Source organism: Hyaloscypha bicolor (genome assembly GCF_002865645.1).
Source record: "Hyaloscypha bicolor E unplaced genomic scaffold K444scaffold_125, whole genome shotgun sequence".
NCBI lineage: Eukaryota > Fungi > Ascomycota > Leotiomycetes > Helotiales > Hyaloscyphaceae > Hyaloscypha > Hyaloscypha bicolor.
The window spans coordinates 513853-536465 of NW_020194627.1; the positions used below are offsets into that span (position 1 = coordinate 513853).

Sequence of the window (22613 nt, forward strand, 5' to 3'; positions counted from 1 at the left end):
AATATTTAAATACATATAGTAAATTAAAGCTAGTATAGCTTGCCTAGTAACTAGGCTTCTGAAATATAAAGATTAAAATCGAAGTAACTAAGGATCCTACTTAAGCTATAATTAAAAAAACATTTTAAGAAATACTTTATATTCTATAGCCTAATGAAAATTTTAACTTTAATACTAAAAAAGTAAGACCTATTATTATCTTATTTAAGGAATATCTAAATTGGCTAGAGCTAAGTCCCGTAAATATAGTATATCTAGTAATAACCGTAAATAGAATAGGGGTTCCGCTATTAGCTAGGTATGGTTATAGTAATATAAATATCCAGGATCTCGCTTATCTCTTTTTTAATAAGATTTATATTCCTTTCTAGGAATATAAAAGAGACGGAGATAAGATTAGTTTCTTTTATATTAAATAATTATAATATATTATATTCTTTGGTTTACTAGATCTTACGGGTAATCACGAAAGCGGGTTTCCTTAATATAAATGCAGGCCTACTTAATTTAATTCCGGTAATATATCCCTAGAATAGTAATTAACTAACTTGCCTAGTCTTACTAGAGAAATTACTAGATCTGGTTCTACTTACTTTCTAGATTAAAATCTAGTTAAGAGTATTTAGGGCAATATCCTAAATAAGGTTATAGTATATTTAGATCTAATAATTAGGTTTATAGGGAAAGATATTCTTTTATAAGAAGTACTATTTAGGGAGCAAGATATTAATAATTAAGTAAAAGAATATACTAATTAAGGCAGGAAACTTTATATAGAGCAAGGTGCTTTTTTTCTTTAGTAGTATTATTTTGAGATACTTATAAGGACTAGATAGTTAACTATATTCGTTACTACTATTTCTTAACTAGTTAATAGGAAGCGCTATAGGAATAAGGAGCTACCTAATAGGTTATAACTAGTAATAAAGGACGATTTTGACTTTATAATAGAAGATGAGGAGGAATTGCAATCTTAGAACTAAGTAATATAATAACTTTTACTAATATAACGTTTTATTAAAGAGTAACTATTTGAAAACCTAACCAAATGCCCATCTACTAGTCCTGAATCTTCTTTTTCTCCTCTTTCCTCTCTAATTCACTCCTTATACTTCACTCCTTTCTCTCAATTCTTAATCTTCTTCTCTAGATTGTATTTCCACTCGCCCCCAAATTGTGAAAAGTATTCCAAACTATAAGATTAATTCACGAATAACCCAGAAGTTCGCTATAATAATGTGAATCTACTCCGTTAATATGGTATTTCCAAATGATTTATTAATATTGCTTACCTATAGAACTAGCTCCCAGTCTACTTAATGTTTCAAATTAATTAAGAAGGAGATAATAGCTATAAGGAATCCAAGTATGGTTATTCCTAATACAGATAATATGAGGTACTATTAATATTACTTTTCGTTAATTATACGGAATATTATCTAGTAGTATATAATAGAGAGTCCTATCTACTTTATTATAAATGAAACTAGTGCGATTTCTAGTATAGTACTTATAGCTCGGTCTCGGGCGATTTCATAAATAATAAAGATAGTTAACCCAAGGAAATAGCTATAAAGCCCTAGAAGAATCGAAGCCATATTTTTATATAAATAATAGGAAAACTTTTTCTAGAAGAAGTGAGTCTAAGTCAAATTAGTATTAGCTTTTACTAATTTTATATTAGAGCTTATTTGGGTTATAATTAAAACCCTCCCATAAAATAAGAGAAGTATCTCAATACCCTTCTTGTCTATAGAGTATAAACATATAAGTAGTGAGATATTTAAACCGATTAATGTAATTGTTACTACTAAGATATACAGGGCAGTTTTCTAGGAAAGTTCTTTCCGGTTTAGATATAACTGGATCTATCTTAGTAAAGACATGAGAGATATAGTAATAAGAATTACTAAGGACGCGGTAATAGAGAGGTCCTGTAAATGCATTTTGGAATAAAGGTAAAGAGGCATACGAGCGATTCGTGAATATAGAGAATGTGCGGCTGGCCTTTATAATGAGATTTCAGACCATATTAAAATTAGGGACCTAGCTTCATTTTGTTATATTCCCAGAGTTGCCTTAAATGTCCGGTGGCTTAGTTAGTAGTATATTAGGGGCAAGGCAACGAGAATATTCTCTCTAATAGGTTAGCTTGTGGATTGAAGCATAGTATTACGAAGGTGGCCTTAGAGCGCATCTAATTAGGGGAATGAGTAATGCTCTCACTATAGGATTAACTTGAGATGAGCTACTAAGTGGCAGAACTGAAATTTTAATGCAAGTCTTTATTTATGGATACGAGTTGTGAATATCCTCTCTTGGATATACCTTTAATAGGACGTCTGAATGGCTGTAAAAGACGTTTCAACTAGTCTATAAGATCATGTGGGTAGGGGATTTGTAACCTCTTGCTAGTAACTACCTAGAGAAGTAAAAGGAAGCATAATTTGCCTTTAATTGTGAATAAAAATAGGGCTTAGAAGGCGTGCCTATAGAATAGACTCGAGTATTATAATAATAAAAACACGCCATACGTCTTCCCTGCTAGGCTGTATAGGATTACTAAACTTTGCCGATTTCTGTTACCTTATTAGGCAGGGGTTTGGGAGCATACGGCCCGAGTTATTTTGAACCTGGGGGATATTATTAGAGTAGTAAAGTACCTCCTAAGTTCTCGGATCCTATCGTGATATGGATCTCCGTAGAGTCCAGAGCATTATTTTCGGCTGCTCCTATAATAATATGGGCATGTGTAACTCTACTTCTTTTTGCTCTAGATACTCAGAATTTGTGTTCTGCGGGAGCAAAACTTTGGAATAATCTAACTATAGGCCTATTGAGTAGCTATAATAGAAGGAGACAGAGTTGCCTTTCGCGTTTTTAAGGTGTGCAGGTACCTATAAGGGGCCTTTAACCATATGCGGTGGCAGCCTAGCTAGACGTAGTACTAAGGTCCTACTCAAGTTTATTTTAATTTCTTAGCTAAATATAAATGCCTCCCTATAGTCTTGCTTCATCTTTTACTAAACGTTATTTTCTATAATATGCCTCTAATATGAATAACTAGTAGTAGACGTGCTTCTAAGCTTACTATAAAGAAACGCACTAACCCAAAACGCAAATACACTAATATATTTAAGCGTCTTATAAAGAAGTAATACCATAATATTAGTACCCGAAACCCTAATATTTCTTACCCAGACGAACTTGGGCCATTAACTCAAGCCCCCAAAATCCGCGACTACTTATATTATATTAGAGCAAGCTATGAGTTTGGAAGGTGTGGCTGGCTACTTATTGCATACCCTATTGCCTTTAAAGACAAGAAGGCAAAGAAAACCTGGATAAAGTATATTCCAGATAGAGCTGAACTCGCAACCTTTTCGTTCTTTTATAAGGAAGTATAACTCTAATAACTATTACGAATTGGTTTCTTTATAACCTGGGAAAAATCATGGGTCTAGTTTAAAGGATACTGGTCTGAGATTAGCTGGTATGCCTGGCTTGTAATAGTTGAGACCATATCTAATGGGAAGCATTTGTTTCTCTATAATTGTAATACAAGTAGCCAATGGCTAGACCAGTCTACTGTCCCCGTTAAGGAGCTATTAGGCATGTAACGAAAATTCATTATTTATTTTTAAGAGAAACGGAAGTACAACTTGCGAGAGATCTGGATTAGTAGTAGTGGAAACGTTAATCCAGGCTTTTGCATGTCCTTAACTAGCGCCTTCCTCTAATAGCTATTTAGTAACCCGGTATATATATAGTAATTGCCATGGAACTACTCGTATCTCGTTACTACTAGCTTTAAACGAGTTATAACTTCTCCCGCTATTCGCGAATTAATTAATAATGTGGCAGGTTCTCTTGTTTAGCTCACACTCGATTCTTATAATCTGGAAAGAGGGCTGACCCTAGAGCCTCAAGTTACTAATAGTAATGAGGAGGAAAATGCTCTGGGAGACGTACTTATTAATACTAATACTGAAATATTACTATCTCTAATGCCATTTCCTGTTGCCATAAATAGATAAAGAAGATAAGTGTCTAAGCATTTAATAAATCTTTTCATGGCTTTGAATTATTTGGGAATTTGGTTTAAGGATTTTCAAGAGATAATATAATTTTAGAAGAATTATATTAGTATATTATAATACTATTTCATATCTTTATTCTTTAATCTAGGTAAAGGTAGTAGGATATTAAGTAGTAGCCGAGAATGAGAAAGGGGGGTATTACGTAATAAATATTAACTAAGTGATCTCTTATTAAGGCAAATACATGATTCCCGAAAGCCTACTAGCGTAATGAAATAGTTTAATTACTTATGGTACCCCGAGTACGAGGGTAATAATGCTTACCTTATACTAATATAGTAGTCTTCCGACTTCTACCGATAATAAGTAGGAGTCTAATTATATAAACTTAGATCTAGAGAGCCGTTATAACGAAATAGGATTACTAGTTGGCTGAGAATAATGCGAGGTAGTATCTCCGAAGTTATATATGCTATTAGGCAAGTCAAGTAAGGATTCCGCACTTGGATAGCGGCTAGATACAAGTATAGTGGCGGGTGCTAAAGGAAAAGCCTTACTAAGGGAAAAGGGCACTATTTTGGATTCACTTCTCCAGGTTACTATAGTTATAATCTTCTTGTTCCAAGGAGATTCTCCGGAATACCTATAGAAGACGTTAATATTATAACCGAGTTAGCTAGAAAGAATAAAATCACTTTGTCGAATTTGGAAGATTACGAAGGCACCTTGAAATCTGGAAGACTCTTATAACTTGGAAGTAAACTTCTTATTGCTATAAGGCGAGAAGGTCTATAAGAGAATTCGTACTTTTTAGTTCCTTTCCCAAGATAGGCTAAATATTCTTGGAATACTTGCATGCTACTAAATTATTTAGCTCCTTTAGTAGCACCCAAAATTTTACTTTTCTAAACCTTATATAAAACGCTAGCGTATATGCGACTTGTACTTGGAATAATTAGTTCACGTGTTCTCTATTATCTTTTTCCGCGAAAGCCATTTAACCCTCTATTATACTCTTTAAATTCATAATAATAGCGAAGCCTACTCTAGTTCCGCAAACTGGATACTATTATACTAAACCCTCTCTATTCTTTTCTTTAAGATTAATTTATACTACTTCTATAATATTTCCTATTAATAGTAGAAATAATACTCTAGCTTGGTATACTCGATTTAGCTCCGCGTCTAACTTCGCCTATACTTCTAATTAGGAGCACATATTGTATTTGTCCATATTAGTATCTATAATAGAATCTGTATTATTAAAGACTAAATTATCTTCCTTAAGCTAGTTTGTATTCTGGGTATCTTTGTCTTTTCTGAGCGTGAATCGGTTTGCTTTTAAGAGCATAATATTCTCTCGATTAACTCGCTTCGTATGCGTAATATCTATAAAGTAGAATTAGAAGAATAGTATATAGATATTTTAAATAATTGAATTATGTAAGTACTATTATTACGAAAATCCTTAATAGCCTTGCCCTTACTGGCCGGCTTCTTCTACTGGATTTGAGCGGCATTATCTAGAGCCTTTCTCTTTCGAGTTAAAGGAGCCATCTTCGAAATAGGAGGGAAAGAATTATAAAGGACTTCTTGGCTTTATTAATTTTGCTTTAAAGTTTCTGATCTTAGCTATGTTTATGAGGAAGTAATAATTTTAAAAGGATAAGAAAGATAATTAATAAGGGGATTTATACCTATATACGAGTAAGTATGGTACCTGCTATTATAGGTAATTGTAAATACCTAGCTAAGCTAGCTATAATAATATTAGTACTGTGTGGCTTAGCTAACTATTCTCTTGCTTAAATATGGTAATTAAATAGTATTATTATAAGAGGAAGGAATGGTTTCTGACTAGTATGGGCTTTTATAAAGAGAGTAGCTATTTCTAATTACTTTTTTAAATACTATTATATACCGAGCTTTGTACTAGCAAAATGTAATAGGAGAGCTATTTTCGACTATAAAGACTTACGAGACGTATTTTGGTATAGGAATAGAGGTAATAACCCAAAAAGAGGGCTATTACTCACGTAATTACTTACTAGACTAATCTTTATTCTTTGATTTAGTAAGGTGAAATAATACTATTCGAATCTTAATAGCTAAAAGTTACTACCTCGCTTATAATAGAACCCTATCGCATGGTACTATTACCCAGAATTATACTAATTATGCGAGTAGGATACGTAACTCTCGCTAGTAACTACCTAGAGAAGTAAAAAGAGGTATACTTTGCCTCTAATTATGGATAAAAGGGGCTTAGACCGTGCGCTATTAGTAGTAATAGACTCAGGTCTTCGAGCTATAGCCAAACCTACTTTTGGACCTTCTTGAAATAGTAAGGCAGAATAGGAAGAGTTAGTATTGGGGTACTCGACCTGGGAGGCTTAATATTATTATATCCTGTATTAGGGCTTATGTATAAGCCACGAGTATTAATTTTCCTACTAGTGAATAGGCACATTACTTGGCCTTTAATTATCCTTGTCTTACGAAGAGCCCCTTTTGGGAAGCTCAAATCTCAGGACAATCCTAGTACTTAGCCTCAGTATATGCTCTCTGAAATAACGCTTTTTAGGAGGTTCGGTATTAGCTAAGCTTCTTATAGAACCTTAATACGAGTAGTATCCTTAACTTATTTCCAAATTTAGATCTGTTATATATTACCTTGCGTTATGCCCCCTATTAATGCCAGGAGGGCAGGCCATGTAATACGAGCTATAGATTTAATCTTTTAATTCATACTATACGAGCCACATTATATGGTTCCACTATTTACTATAGGCTATCTGGGCTATCTGGGGACTCGGACTTAGGGCTTGGGATAACCTGTACCATGAATATAAATAAGCGCCGTTTTTACTAGTAAGACTTTAGTATAAGCTAAATATTACTTAGTTCTTTCTTTTATTCGCCCTTTATAATTTTTAGCTAATAGTATAATACTATTATTAAATTAACTTAAATCATGTCTTCTTAATATCCTTAGGGTCAGACTATAGGAGGCCAAATAGTTAGTATAAAGAATATTTCTTTTAAGATATATCCTAATTTATATTTAGGTAGTTTAACTAAGAGAGATATAAACTTCTTATAAAAATGCCAGATACTAGTCGGATCCTATAGACCATAACCTATTCTATATTAATTAAAAACTCTATTATATGAGCTCCATAATCTCCGAAGCCCTAAAGGTAGTATATAATAGTTATAGCAAGATTACTTTAATAGAGAGATATGCGTAAAACCTATATATATAATATAAAGATCTAAATACCAAGAATAAGGCAACTATAGCCAAGCTTAAAGAAGACTACTACTCCTTGAATTAGCAACTCGAGATAGCTCGAGAGTCTATTAAAGCTAGAGAATGAGAGGTATAGTAACTAGTAAAAGGATACTAAATCGTACTTAAAAACGCTAAAAACTATATAGAGATTACCGAGAAAAAGCTATTTAACCTAAAGGAGAAATCATAGAAGTATTATAGAGTAATAGCCATGGCTAGGGTATTTGGGGGGATAGCTGTGCCAGAGAAGGAAAAGCCAGACTAGATATAGAATTATTGGGCTTTACTAATTAGTTCTTGCGAGCAGGGGAGCCAAGTACTTGGTAATAGGCGCCAAATGCTTTAGACTTCGGAAGGTATTCAAATCTCTCTGGTAATTACCCAAAAAATTACTCTGGCACTAATTTCAAAAAAACGGCCGAGATCTAAGAGTAAATGAGATATATATGTCCAGAAGCAAAACCGCAAGGCTAGAAGGGAGGAGGGTGCTTTAGAGAAAGTTAATGAAAGCATAATTATTATTAAGACAGGAGAAGGTAGTATATAATTATTTCTTGGCTAACTTTGGCATGAAAAGAAGATCTCAAATAAATATTATTTGTAGTTATATCTCATAAATAAAGGAGCAAGGAAGTTAAGATAGTTTAATAGTATATAATATAGAAGTAGTATTAATATATTAGAGTATAATTAATAGTATTAGATAATAGTTAGTTTGAATTTGTACTATTACGTTTATTTACTATCTTATACTTCCGCGGTAATACGAGCTAAACTTTACCTGACTATAATTAGGATAGTTTCCTAGCTATATAAGTAATCTATAGGGTAAGCCTCTAATACCTCTATATATATGTTAATATTATTTATATAATTCTAATTATTTCTTATTATTACTTTAAAGCCTATTGTATTTATTACCTAAGTAATATAATTTATAGGGTTTAAGAATGGGTTTGGCCTTTTATAAAGTAATATATTTTACTAAGCATAGCGGTTTCTATAGAAGAAGTTACCGTGCGCTAGTACTTAAAAGCAGGGAAGTTCCTATGGTCCAAAGGCCCATATAGCAAAGTTATATAGATCCCTAGCTTTAGTTAAGTATTTATTATCGAACTTCTTATTATTAGATAAGGGTCTTATATAATTTATATATGTTTTATACTTATTAAATCCCGTTCTCCTAATATGCAGGAGCATAAGTATTTCTTTTAATATAATAGTATTGAGACCTAATTTCTAATATAAACCGCAATATTAGTTATATCTTATTATTAGTATAATAGGAAATCCTATTAGGTTAGAGAGAAAGTAATATAGACTAGTATACTCGAGTTCTAGGCCAATATTGAGGCTACTAGTACTAGAGCTTAATAGTACCCTATTTTAAGGAAGTATTAACCTATTATATTTTCCTTTATTTTCAGGGAGTTTTTTATAATAGATAAGTCGCTTTAGTATTAGTTAGTAAAGAAGAATTATTTCTTATAGTTCTTTACTAATTCAATTATTATAGGTAAGTAGGTAAAAAGCTTTAAGACCCCTAAATAATACTAGGAACCTAATTAAAGAATTAGAAAGGCCAAGGTTTCTTGCCTTAATAACTAGTTCTAGTAAAGTAAGTTAAATAGGCTAGCTTACTTATATAACTACTTTAAATAGGTTTCGTATATACGAGTATTTATTTAGCTTTAGTAAACGAAGTTTACTAAAGTTTAAGGCTAATACTATCTCAAATACTATAATATAATATGAAACCCTAGAGAGAGATAAGGTCTTTAATAATAGAAATAATTCTTTCTAATTATTAGAGCCTATAAGTAATATATTATTAGCCAGAAAGTACTAAGGTTTGTCCTAGCTCTATTTTTTATAGTAATAATAGAGCTTAGTAAAGGTTTATCTAATTAGGTCTAGCTCTAAAGTTTTGAGATACTTTAAATTTACCTCGAGCGCATCTTATAGAGCCAAAAAATCGCTTCTTAATTATATTTCTTGCTAAGAGATTAATTAAAAATACGTAAATTTAGTAAGTTTAGGAATTACTTTATTAGTCTAGTAGATTCTATTATTTAGTTAGTATAATGAGTCTATAATAAGTAATAGAGCTTCGAGTCGGCTTTATATTATTACTAAGTACTTAGAAGCACTAAGTAATTCCGAGGATATATATATCCCGAACTACTAACTACGAGATATTAGTATTATAAGAAGTAAATAATAAAGGACATACTTACGAGAAGCTACGTAAACTATTATATTATAATTAGTAAAAAAGGGCTAGAAAACTAGAACTAAGGGTACTTAAAGTTACTTTATAGTCTAGCTAATTATATTTCCCTTTCTCTTTATTATATTCCTCGTATTTCTCTTTATATTCCTTCTTATATACTTCTTTATATGCTTCCGTATCCTTATTCTCTCTTTTATAAATATAAAAATACTAGTATTTAATGTTTTTATAAATTAGAGTAAAGATATAAATATTTTTTATATACTTGAGATATTCCGGATACTTAGAAAGGGTTTATAGGAATAAAGCAAGACTCAAGTTTACGAGATACTACTCGTCTTTTACTTTAACCTTAATTATTTTATATAATAATTAGAAAGTAGTATACTAGAAGTATTTCGAGACCCTATATAGTCTTACTAGGTCTAATTTATCTAGAAGCTACCTAGATTAGATATTTACTAAATAAAGAAGAACTCGTTCTTACCTAATTAATAATAATTTCCTATACTTTAGTAAAAATACTTTTCTATATTATTTTAATAGAGTATAGGGCTATAAAGAAGCTAGAAGTATAGGGTAGCTTTTAAATATAATAATAGTTATATAAGGGGAAATAGAAACTTGGTATGTATTAAGAAGAAATATAAGAATAATATATATAGGCTAAGGTTTATATAAAAAGCTAATTTCGTTATTATTACCTTTAATTTAGTAAGTTACTAGAAGAAAGCAATTATTCAAATATTAATAGCCAAAATTTATTACCTCGCTTGAAATAAAGCCCAAGTCTATAGTATAACTAACCCATAATATAACTATAATAATTATATAAATTAAATAATTACATGCTATTACGAAATAGCCGCTATAATATATATTAAATCCAATATTGCCATTTAATAAGTACTTGCCTTTCTTTCTTCCTATCTTAGTATTTATATTTTCTTAAAGTATTTATTTCCTTAAGATTCTATTAGAAATAATAAAATAATAAGTTAACTAGTATACTATTATTTAAAGAAAGCTAAGGCTTTTCTAGGTCATTTATCTAATAATACTAATAATATTTATTTAATATTTATAGATTTAGGAGCGCCTAAAAAGATTTAAAGAATACTTAGGATATTACTTAAGAGTTTATAGGATAACTATAACTATATTTAGTATCTCAATTAGATTATATTAGTACTATGCAAAGCATTATTCTTCTAGCTTACCGAAATTCGAGAGGTTTCTAGTTTTAATATCCTGGGTAATTCCCTAATTTTGCCTTATATCTAATACCCTAATATTATAATTCTCTATAATATCTATTCCTATAATAATAGAATATTTCTTATTACGAAATACCTCAAAGTTTCTTTTGCTTAATTAAAGTTCCAGGAATATAAGCTAGAGAAGCGGGAGATAGTAATAATACTTATAAAAGTACTCAGATATCCCTAATACTAATTAGGCCATGACTTATAAAGACAGGTCCTAAAGGGAATTACTTATATCTCTTTACTAAAACTTTCTTATAAAGATCTCTTATAAAAAAACGTTTAATTATTTTTAGATAAGGAAATAAAGCTTAGTTAGTCCTTCCTATACCTAAGACATAATTAGGGCTTATCTATTTATTAAAGTCTTAGATCTTCGAAAGCTTAAGTATAATAACCTATATAAAAGCCCTAAGGTTTTATAGGTTTTATTAGACTTCCCTATTTTAGCCGAAATTATAAAAGAAATAATACTTTCTAATAATAAAAGATAATTAAAAAATATACTTAATTTTCTTTCTTATATTATAAAAGAATTATTTGAGAGTTTAATAAATATAAGAAGGCTACTTTAGATCCTATTTTACTAAACAGATACTAATAATAATAGTATTATTTCTTAAAGCAGGCTATATTATTAAGGGTATTAAGACTACGTATTTGCTTTATTCACGAAACTAAATATAGGTCTCGGGTTTCTAATAATAAAGAAAAGCAAGCCTTTAATTTTAATTTTACTATATTAACTTAGTAATAGAATTCTGAGATATAGCTTACTCAAATTTATAATACTATAAAAAATAGATAGTAATAGTATTACTTACACGAGTAATCCGTTAGCTCTAGTAAAAGGGAGGAGCCGAGACATTTCCTTCCGAATTTCTTATTACTTTATAACTAATACATATTCTAGTTTAACTCTCTCTTACTTATCTTTATAGTTCGAATTCACGGAAATAATACTAGTAATAAATATTAGAGTAAATTACTTTATTTATAATTTACTATATTTGTATTTTTTACCTAGAAATAAAGTAACTTAAACTATCCTACCCGCCCTATAAAGCTAGTAATAGCTCTATTTCTCAAAGTAATATGGTAGAAGATTTATTAATAGAAGGAACGCGAAATCCTATATTACATGTATTAGTTACGTATTAGATCTAATTCTAACTTAACTTACGATTTCGACCTTTAGTAACCACCAAGATTTATTATTAATTAATCTGAATATAGTAATTTAATCCTGTTATCGAACGAATAGAGCTACCTTAAACCCAGAAATCTCCCCCAATTCGTAGGCTTTCTTTATTAAAGTCTTCTTCCTCCCTAAGGCTTTCTTATATGACTTTTTCCCTTTTATTATTGTGTTATAGTGGATATTCTGGAAAACGGGGTGCCTCGTAATATTAATATATACCTATATAAAACTAGAGAAGGTTATCTCTTAATCCTCTAACCTATAATGGCATTATCTACCTTATTATTAAATTTTAAATAAAGGAAATAACATATAAATAAGGCTTACCGTTCGTCCTATTATTTTTATTAGTTAGTAGTAATACTATTAGAATATTAACCCCTTATTGAATTAGCGGTAATTAACCACACTAGCACAACTTTTACTAATCGGTTATATAGTATCTACCTAACTAAGAGACTAAGCATATTATGAAGTCTATCTAATTAGGTTTTTTGCACCTAATAGTAGCATTGGGACGAAGTAGAAGAGATCAAGATATAGCAGGCTAGTAAGAATAAATAGGGAATGATCTCACGAATAACCCTGAGCTTGTCTATATTAAGTAATAAATTGCCATAAATACTAGGACCACTAGTTCTTCCTTTTAATCTCAAATACATAATACATTTAATGCGCATTATTGTTTTCTTCCTAATAGTATTTAAGATAGTCTTATATCTTAATAATAACCGTTTCGTAGATTATATTAACTGGTATGTGCCTTACCTTTGTGAGGTTCTGGCTAATGGTGCGAGTCTAGCCCGTGTCTCCAAAGTGCCTTTAGCCCAGAGATCTCTAGTTCTATAACCTCCCAGAGCCCTGCTGTCCAAAACAGCTCGATTTCCTCCGCCAGTTATTTGCAACCTGCAGCTGCATTTACAATCTGCCAGAGCCATATTACTCAAAACAGCTCGATCTCGTCTTCTACCAGTTTGCAACCTGTAGCTGCATCTACAATCTCTCAGAGCCCTATTGCTCAAAACAGCCAGACTAGCGAGTCCATTACAGTCCAAGCTTCATCCTCTTCCAACCTCTCATCCTCCACTAGAGCAGTCTCTTTAACGACCATTTCAAGCTCAAACCCATCCCAGGCGCCTGCATTATCTATAATTTCCAACGCTGAGCCTTCGGTATCTAGTTCTTGCATTACTAGAGGCACTTGCAATAGCTATAAGCTCCTCGCATGCCCCGGCGGAGTGTGCGCCTGTGGCCAAGATATTAACCATATCCCAACTTGTTTCCAGGACAAACTTTATACCGATTTGGCTGAGTGCAATAATAATACTGATTGTGGTACTAGTAAAGCATGTGCTGTGAACACTTACTGCGGTAATGGTGGATATTGCATCCCACTAGAAGTAGGGTGCCTGACCAGCCCGGCTTGGGCGGCACCGCTTCCCGAATATCTATGCAAAAAGATTAAAAATAGGAGTATTTCAGCATTGGGTGGGGGTGAAATAGGGACAGACCGGCTTCGTTATTGACAGGAAGACGGCGCGGTGAAGTGGGTTGGCTAATCACGTGCAGTCAAGTAAAAAAGATTTGGATTTTCCTAGCGTTACGTAGTTAGAATGCCTTTCACTGGCCCTGTATTTAAACACTATAACTAGAATTTTCCTTGAAACCGGAAAAGTTCATCCTCATCTAGAGGCAACCTGTATTCTTTTCGAATTTTAAAATAACATATCTGGAACTCCTTCTAGGCATCATCGAGACTAAGTAATTCCAATTGACAAGATGAATGCTAAAACCGAAACAGCTTGGCCTCCGTGCAATTGCAACCTCCCGTTACTCCTTTGGTTTCTATGGCGCAAAGCTCTGCTCCGTCCTCAACGTGGTAATCGGCGGTGGTTTCGCAGTTGTGAACGTCGTGGTTGTCGGACAAATTCTCTCTGCCGTCTCAGACTACACAATGACCATCGCGGTAGGCTGCATCATCATTGCAGTAATTGGCTACGTAGTCTCCATCTTCGGATTTGCACTCATTCACACTTATAAGAAGTACTCCTGGATAATGACTGTCATTATCCTCTCGTCTTAATCGGGGAGGTTGCACCTCAAGTGGATCCCTCTATCCCTGCTCTCGACACCGGGTTAGGATTTACAGGTTCCTTCCTCAGCTTCCTCGCTATTAACTTCTCGTCCGCTTCAGGATGGTGCTCTATCGCATCGGACTACTACTGCAACTACCCCGCCAACACTAAGTCGTGGAAGATCTTCTTCCTGACCCTGGCTGGTATCTCCATTCCCACCATTTTCGTGACGGTAATTGGTGTATGCCTTGGAAACGCAGCTATCAGCTCCTCCGTGAACCCCATCCTGACAGAAGCATACAACGACCACGGGCTCGGCGGGCTCCTACGAGAATCGTTCCACCCACTGCGATTCTCCAAATTCTGCCTTGTCCTGCTCGTCTTCTTGGTTCTCGGGAACAACATCGCAGTAAACTACTCCTCCGGTCTCAGCATGCAGCTTCTGGGCCATTACTTCCACGCCGTGCCCCGTTTCATCTGGTCCTTCGTCAACGCACTCATCATTGCAATTCTCGCTATTGCCGGCCGGCAACATCTCTCGACTATCGTTAGTAACTTCGTGTCCTTGCTCGGCTACTGGACTGTGTCTTTCACGCTCATTCTCCTGGTTGAGGATCAGTGGTTCAGAAGAAAGGAGGGGTACAACCTCCTGGTCTGGGACGTACCGAATAAATTACCCTGGGGCCTAGCGGCTGTAATGGCGCTGCTGACAGGATACTTGGCCGGTGGAGTGACAGGCATGTCGCAGACATGGTATATTGGTAAGTCCCACCTCCGCTTCTCTCTATACACGTTTCCCCAAACATTCTCTAACTGGAAATAGGCCCTATTGCAGCCAAGTTCGGCGGTTACGGAGGCGATGTCGGCATCTATCTTTCTGGCGTCTTGACTCTTATTGTATACCCGCCAGCACGCTGGTATGAGCGCAAGGTGACTGGGAGATAAGCGTCTCTAATCTCGCTCTTCATGTTCATAAAATGATATCAGTGCCTTGAACAGTTTGGCTACACATACTTTTAATAGATCCAAATTGGAGAGTTGGATATTGCTGATGCTGATTAATATCACATTCATCATGCTCTATCATTTCAAACTTACCCCTTTCCCTGTGGTTGGGCATTTGGCTCGAACCGTGAAAGCGTGCGAGACATCACGTGATTCTATTTCTAAGGTATGTTCCAGATTGACTGTCCGGGGAAAGTTTTCCGTTTCCAATACAACTATATGCAGCGCTCTATTATCTCGTCCTTACTTTAAGTCCCACCTCCTCAACACTTTCCTATGCTCCGTCACACTATCTGCAGACCGATGCCTCAGCCCTACATCTCCACCCTCAACCTCAACATCCACTCCCATATCCTCAAGTGATGAGCCTTCTGCTATATCTACCGAAGACCCATATTGCGAACCACCGAGAGAAGAGAGGCCATCGTCGGAGAGACCGAGTGCGGATTGGATTATGTCGTCGAGGTGTGCTGAAATTATTTCGCGGGTTGTTGGAGGGTGAGAATGCTGGGATTGTGGATTTGATCGGGGATGATAGAGGGGATGAGGGGAAGGAGAAGTTCTTCGTGAGCGGGTGTGGTTGTGGGTGTTTGGGGAAGGGGGGCGGTGGGGTGTATGGTTGTTGTAGGTTGGGAGGAGGAGGCCGATGAGTTGTTCTTCTGTGGGGAGATGTTAGTCTCGATTGAAAAGCAGAAGGTGGAAAGCAGGCTTGGGGTTGGAGAAGTGTTGTAACTGTTATGGAGAGGAAGTGTAGTCATTTCTGCGGGAAGATGTGCAGAAGGAGGGTGGGTGGTCTACCATCAATTCGTCGTGCAGTTCGACGATACTTCTTCCAGATGAAGGCTATGCTCACGATGATCATTACTACTCGGTACACGATTGTAGCGATGACGGGAGGAGTCCAGATGGGTTGCTGATTTGACTGAGACGGCATGGTTGGGTTGGCACACAGCATTTTCGTGTACTCTACTTCGGTGTGGATGCGGTGAAGATTTCAAGCTCGAAAATGAATTGGAGAATGTTTGGAGTAAGGTTGGTCTTCAAAGTGAGAGTGAAGAAAAGTTTTATGGAGGAAGAGATTCGTCGATGGGGCAGGAAAGCTCGTATATCTAGTGATGAGGACCATGGCGATGTTCTTGGGTATCGTAGGCGATGTTCAATTGACGGGAGTGTCAAGCGTCGCCTTGAAGATGGGCTTGCATGGCCGTTTGGGGTGCGTCGCCGAAACCACATAAACAGCACAGGGCTCTTTAGGGAGCTTGCGAAGAGGTATTTCTGGTAATCCAGGCGACGCTCTGTCTTTCAATCACTCCAAAAGACTTTTTCACAAAGTCTGCTTTTTGCCCAGCGTCGCCTTGATGACTTCTTTTGCAGAAAGTCCCGATAGAACGTCGCCGTGAAGTGGAAAATCATCGCAGAAGCTGCTAATGCAAGCCACTGGATTGAATGCAAAGCATTTTAAGCTACTCGGGCAGATTTGGCTAGGTTGGCGCCTCCTGTTGGTTTCCAAGAGCATCGCCGTACCCTTTGCGCGGGCGTCGCCGCGTCGCCTTGAGTCGTCTAGCGAAGCGTCGCCCGGCTGCTGAAAGGTGGTTTTATTGCACCGCCTTGATTCGAACCAGCCGTCGGCGGGGCCACCTTGTCAGTCCGCGTGCTGCAATCGGAGTGCAGATTGGGATGCTGCAAGCTTAAGTCGTCTGATCGGTATCTACTTTACTTACTTTTATTGAGTAACTTTATAATATTAAACTACTTTTCTAAATTAAAATTATTTTAAAATGCGAGTATAAATAATTATAGTTAATTACCTTTGATTATTTTTCGATACACCTCCTTTATTTGATCTGCATAGATATAGATGGCGTAAATGCCAAGTGTAATAGCGGTAAGAGGAAGAGAGAGGATCAGGTACCACGACCACCGTGGAACAGCTTTGATATCTCCCATTGAGTCAAACTCTGGTATGGTCATGAGTATCTAAGGTGAAACTTTCAGCAAAGTTCAACAGGAACAGGAAAGCGGCATCTTCGTTCTTACCGCTATAAAGGTCCCCGGTAGGAATATCATGGTTAGAATAGCGATAGTTTTCATCTGTCGAGCATCTTCTCTTGCTAGATGGGCGGTATCCTGCAGAGCCACTGGCATTAGGTTTGCTCTCATTCACGGCTAGTGGAACCATGTACCTTTTGAAATGCGAGTGAAGTAGTTTGTAGGACGAGTTCACAATTCTGTATCAGTACATCGTACTCACGCACCAGCCGGTCAAGGTAGTCGGAGGGATGAGCCTCTTGTGATTGGGGCGGTCTCATAGCCTCCAGTTCCGCAGTAAATTTCTTCATCTCAAGGAGTTCCGCTTTCCAGGCCATCAGTCCACTCTTCAGATGTTGTTCCTCGAGGTAGGACTGGAGAAGCTCATGGGGATCGTCGGTATCTTTTGCGGCCTCTCGCGGATTAGTTTCTGTCTGTACCTCTCCGTGGCCCTCGATGAGGTTCTCAGTCTTGTCTTTGTTATGGCCCGAGCCCACGACGCGCTTCTTTTTTTCATTCTCAAGGAAGATCTTCATGGAAGTGAAAGGTGAAAACATGAGCTCGGGGGCAGCACTCATGTTTTGGTATATATCTCCAATCTCTTTACCGTTGAATCCAAGTGCCAGGGCATATGTCTTGCTGCCGAGTTTTTGAGTTTTGTTGCCGAGTACTTTTTGAGTACTGGGGAAGTATGTGATAGTTAGGGCCGTATGCTCAAACGACTTGCGTTCTACGCAGAGAGTATAGACTTGTTCACCCACGAGGTCAACAATCGGTCAGGATCATCCAAGTCTAACTTACCATTGCATGGTCGGTCTTCGATCGTACATGAGATCCTGGAAAACGCCGAAAAACCATTACTGAGCAATTCGACCAAGGCCCTATGGAAGTGGAACTTTCTCACGGTCTCCTGGAACAGGGCTTTGCTGATGGGAATCTTTCGAAGCGACGGTGCATCGAGTTCTCTAGAATCGCGGGGGAACCAGCTATTCTAGATATCAGTCCCAAGCTTTGCGACGAAACGTCAGAATTCTTCAAGATACGCACAGAATGCTCACAACCTTATCCGGACTTTCCAGATCAAACCATTCCGCATTTTCATCCAACCAATCCATCGAGATCGTGGGAGTATTCCTAGCAAGTCCATCCTGCCTCTCGTCACCCTCATCACCCTCATCAGCTTCCTTACTCCTCGCGCGGAAGAGCGTGGCACAACGATCCGATGGACGAGTTATGGGAGTCCTAGGATAGTGAAAATATCCCCAGTCGTTATTAGTGAATTCGTCCGTTCGACAAAGAGCATCCATGGCAGAAATTCTCGTGAAGCCTATGGACGCTGAACTAGAAAGGAGCCTGGAATTCAAGAAGAGATTGGAGTGGTGCGTGCCAACGAGAGCAATCCACATCGCCCAGCCTCCGAACGAGTGTTGGTTTACGAGGCATTTTTCAGCCCCTCTGTTAGGTCATGTGCAGCATTGAGTTGGCATATTTGAAGGCAGCCACAAAATTAATTCGATAAGGAGTGAGTGATCCCATTTGCGAGCCAGCTACCAGCCTGCAGGTGGTGGCGCTGTGTGAAACAAAGTAGGCGTCGGGGAACCAACCGGGCATGCTAGAGCTTGCTGCCGTGGCTGGCTCTTTGCGGACGTCGTAGGTGCCCGACGGGTTGCGCATCGTATTCTCGGGCCGCACGAAGCCCTGATATGTTCCTCTGTCCTCAGTCGCCCTGCTTTGGGCAGCATACTACTAGTCATCGCGGGGATTACATACTGTACGGGATTACCTAGTAGATCCCGAGGCCTGTCAGACTAACGTGGGATCTGGGTATTTGAGCATGATGGGTGGGGCGGAGGGGGGGCGGAAGCTTAGTCTACCTATAGGTAGGTTAACATGTAGGGGTAGGCACGTGGCAGGGAGGAAATTGCGCTAGCGAATCTAGCCAGGCTTTCTCACATTACCTAATTGCTAGGTGGTAGGTATCCACTTCCCGACAACCAGTTCGGCACAGCCGCTTTGACATCTTCATCATCTACCATCGTTTCCTACCAACGCCTTGGCGGAATTCTTAAATAGCCTTCTAAGATATTCAAGATGTGGGGGAAGGGAAAACGGAAATCAGGGTCCTCTCGATTCGGCAGAAAATCTGCCCCCCCTAATGTCACCGACTCTGTCACCGACTCCAGTGCTGTGGGCATCATTCTTTCCCCAGGTGCTCTTGAGTCCAACTCTCAAGACAGTGACCAGCGTGAATCTCGCAAATCCGAAGAGGGGGTCCCATCTGCGTCTTCCCCGTGGGCTTCTAAAGGCATGCGAGCGATTCGCACGTTCTCTATCGACTCGGAGGACATCGATCCGTGGGCGATGCGAGAGCAACTTGATGAATATCCCGGCAAAGGCCACTGGCAGTTGAAAGTAGATATTCACTTCCCCAGCTTACCCTGCTTAGGGTTCCATCATCATGCTCACGACTACAGCAACACCTCGATAGATACATTCTCCTCACCGATCAAGATCTCAAACAGGTGACAGACGAACTTCCCTGCGACATGACGGCAACATTCGCTGACGTGACCTAGGATGACCTGGCTTCTCTGACAAGCACGCTACGAATAAGTCCGCCTACGGAAAACGACTCGGACGAATGGTTCGAAAGGTTCCACACTCTGAGCAAGGTCCTCGAATCCAAGACTTCGACGCCCGTGAAGATTGCTGTGATCGATGGAGGAGTGCTACCGCACGACTTTGAGTCAAAGAAAATAACATGGCGCAACTTTGTCACGGAAGGAGATTCGAACGTGGACAGCAGTGGCCCTGACATAGTTTCCCTTGACCTCATCCGGAAAGTGTATGATAGAGACGAACTCTCTGTGGCGGTTGTATCCCCAGGCTCTTCTCCTAACGAACACACCGCGGATTATATGGCTAGAGTACAGGTGTCCGCCCGACCTCATTAATTGTTCATTGCTAAAGGTTTTAGGCTATTGAATGGGCCATCGGAGAGGAAGTCGACATCATCAGCATCGCGATTGGCCTAGAAACGCGCACTGAGCGCTTGGAGAAGATATTGCGCAAGGCGGCAACCGCAAGCATCCTCGTATTTGCTTGTGCCGGTACAGGAAAGAATATGCCTATTGCCTATCCAGCCAGGATGCGGAACGTATTCTGCATGTTCTCCACCGACGGCCACCTCAATGTTTCAAAGTTCAATCCACCGCCCAGCCCTTTTGCCGAGAATTTCGCCATCCTCGGAGAGGGAGTAAGTGCGGGGAAACGCCGCTCTGATGGTACGTCTGTTTCCGCGGCCATTGCCGCTGGGGTCGCCGCATTACTGCTAGACTTCGTGCGACAGGGAGATGCTTCTAAGAAAATACACCCTGATGCCCTCGAGAGAGTGCGAACCAAGGATGGCATGACTGCTTTATTCCAACTAATGTCTAGAAGAGCGAACGGCTATGATTGCATAGCTCCGTGGCTCCTTCTACCCCGTCGCTACCGCGATGATGAAGATGCCAGGGAGCGGGCTTGGCAAACTATATCGGAAGCTTTATTACATCTCTGATACAATTCCGGAATTTATTGTGGAGGCAACAATTTGGGATGTCTTACATCATCCAAGGGGAATGCTACGGTCTTTATCTACCAAGAAATATATCCATGAGCGCAACCATCAAGTCAAGCAAATGACTATGATCTACCGGGAGAGGTCGCGCGTCATTGTCTTGCTAACCCTGCAGAGAATGATGCTGACGAGGAGCTGGCCTTGGAATCAACACTCTAGAAGTTTCGTTCAAGCCGTACGCTAAGCACATTGTTCATACACCCCCGATCGGTAGGAGTTTTCACGTGGGATGATGCAGACCCATGGTTCGAGCAACCGGAAACCGTGAATCATTCTGTACTTCGAAGGACTGCATAGACCTTGCTCGTTGTACGAGAAGGACCGAAGAAATGGCTTAGGGAAGGAAGTCAGAAGTAGAATATCTAGATCAGAATCTTAAGATCATCTTTAAACAGCATTCTCAACCCTAAACTCGTAGAGGCAATGGAACAGTCCAGTTATATGATATTATCAAGACTCAATTTAGAAATGAGAAGTGCAATAGCTTTCTAAAGAACTTTTTAATATAGACCTCTTATAGTTCAGACAACTCTCTTCTTAAGTTAGAAATATAATAATATTAAGTCTGCTTCCGAAGCTCGAAATATTCGCTGAGGGAACTGACTTACGGTCATGAATTTTAGCTCCTTCAGGTTCTAGGTGGAGCCTGGTCTGCCCCGAGGCCAAACGATCATAGCCTTCCCACGAAACGGAGTCTAAAACTGCTCTGTCAAACACGTGTCTCCCAATCCTTCACCACCAATCATCTTGACCCCTTCTGACAGCTCGTAGCCAATGAGATGAATTAAATAGAGGCAGATCGACGACGCAGAGGATAGCAGTGCCAGAGGGTAGAGGGGCAAGAGGGTCTGTGCTTTCAGGCTACAAGGGCGGCTAATATGAGGCTCCTAGATTCAGCCGTCTAGCCAATTAGCATTGATTAGATAATTGACCGACGTTATCCGTCGAAGCCAAATGCCGCGGGAAACCTACTTAAACGCTTCACCCCTCTAGCGAGAGTTGGCTTTCACCTTAATCGGCTCTCTTCACTGAAGCGACGGCACCTTTCTCCGCATATCCTTGAACGCTATTGATATTGGAGTCGCAAATCACCTATTATTAGTATCCTCTCTATTAAACGATGGTTGAGTGCCAAACTTGCCAGGACAAAGCCCCACCCGGAGGGGGCGAATGCCCTAGTTATGGGAAAGGTCAGAAATGAAAAGGTTCGAACAGGGAGGATTTTAGTAGTACCTGCTAGGCAAACATATCTGGGTTCGGAATTCTGGTCTATTATTTACTAAGACGGCCTAATTGACTATTTTTAGGTGAAGACAATGTTTAAGCTTGTCGGCGCTTCAGAATCAGGCTCGGCAACGATTGCTGAGCAATCGATTAGTAATCGATTGTGTGCACTATTGATTAGCTATCAATTGTAATCGATTGGTAATCGATTACTAAACGATTATTACCCCGCACCCCACGAAAGCTAAGCACTAAATTTTTAGTACCTATAGCCTATAATTTAGCGATCGTAGCCCTAAAATTTAGCGATAAGCAGCCTATAATTATAGGGCTCCCTTTTCCTCGCGACCACAAGCCTCGAAGCTCACTTCTCACTTTCTCTCTCCACTTATTGCTTTTTACTTTTATATACTCGCCCTCTTAACCCCTCCCCCATTAAAAGTTGCCAAGCTTATGGGCCCAAGGCAGCCAGCGTATGGGAGGGCTAGTGGGAGACTAGTGGATTTGTACTATATTAAGGGGCCTTTCCCTGCCTTTAATAATGAGAACCAAGGCTTTTAACTACTTAAATTTAATATCCCCTAATCCCCCCTTTTACTTTTATACTTTTATATATATAGAGAGAGAG

The 22613-nt window shown here is 38.2% G+C and overlaps 4 protein-coding genes across 4 annotated transcripts; 2 read left to right on the forward strand and 2 right to left on the reverse strand.

Annotated features, from left to right (window-relative positions):
- Positions 1–13736: 13736 nt before the first annotated feature.
- On the forward strand, positions 13737–15054 carry K444DRAFT_666722 (uncharacterized protein; the record flags this gene model as incomplete). The annotated part of the gene is made up of 3 exons (XM_024887213.1): positions 13737–14000; positions 14126–14870; positions 14933–15054. The coding sequence occupies exons 1-3, from the start codon at positions 13818–13820 to the stop codon at positions 15052–15054; spliced, it is 1050 nt and encodes a 349-aa protein (XP_024732402.1). The 5' UTR covers positions 13737–13817.
- Positions 15055–15252: 198 nt separating this feature from the next.
- On the reverse strand, positions 15253–16409 carry K444DRAFT_666723 (uncharacterized protein). Its single transcript, XM_024887214.1, has 2 exons — positions 15913–16409; positions 15253–15773 (listed from the first exon to the last, which is right to left on the reverse strand). Exons 1-2 carry the CDS (start codon positions 16067–16069, stop codon positions 15358–15360), a joined length of 573 nt encoding a protein of 190 aa, XP_024732403.1. The 5' UTR covers positions 16070–16409; the 3' UTR covers positions 15253–15357.
- Positions 16410–16744: 335 nt separating this feature from the next.
- K444DRAFT_89729 (uncharacterized protein) lies at positions 16745–18986 on the reverse strand. The gene is made up of 6 exons (XM_024888788.1): positions 18190–18986; positions 17944–18128; positions 17298–17890; positions 17152–17241; positions 16923–17091; positions 16745–16863 (listed from the first exon to the last, which is right to left on the reverse strand). The coding sequence occupies exons 1-6, from the start codon at positions 18546–18548 to the stop codon at positions 16859–16861; spliced, it is 1401 nt and encodes a 466-aa protein (XP_024732404.1). The 5' UTR covers positions 18549–18986; the 3' UTR covers positions 16745–16858.
- A 154-nt stretch (positions 18987–19140) lies between these two features.
- On the forward strand, positions 19141–21201 carry K444DRAFT_617203 (subtilisin-like protein). The gene is made up of 4 exons (XM_024881073.1): positions 19141–19554; positions 19617–19664; positions 19719–20069; positions 20120–21201. Exons 1-4 carry the CDS (start codon positions 19234–19236, stop codon positions 20699–20701), a joined length of 1302 nt encoding a protein of 433 aa, XP_024732405.1. The 5' UTR covers positions 19141–19233; the 3' UTR covers positions 20702–21201.
- Positions 21202–22613: the final 1412 nt, after the last annotated feature.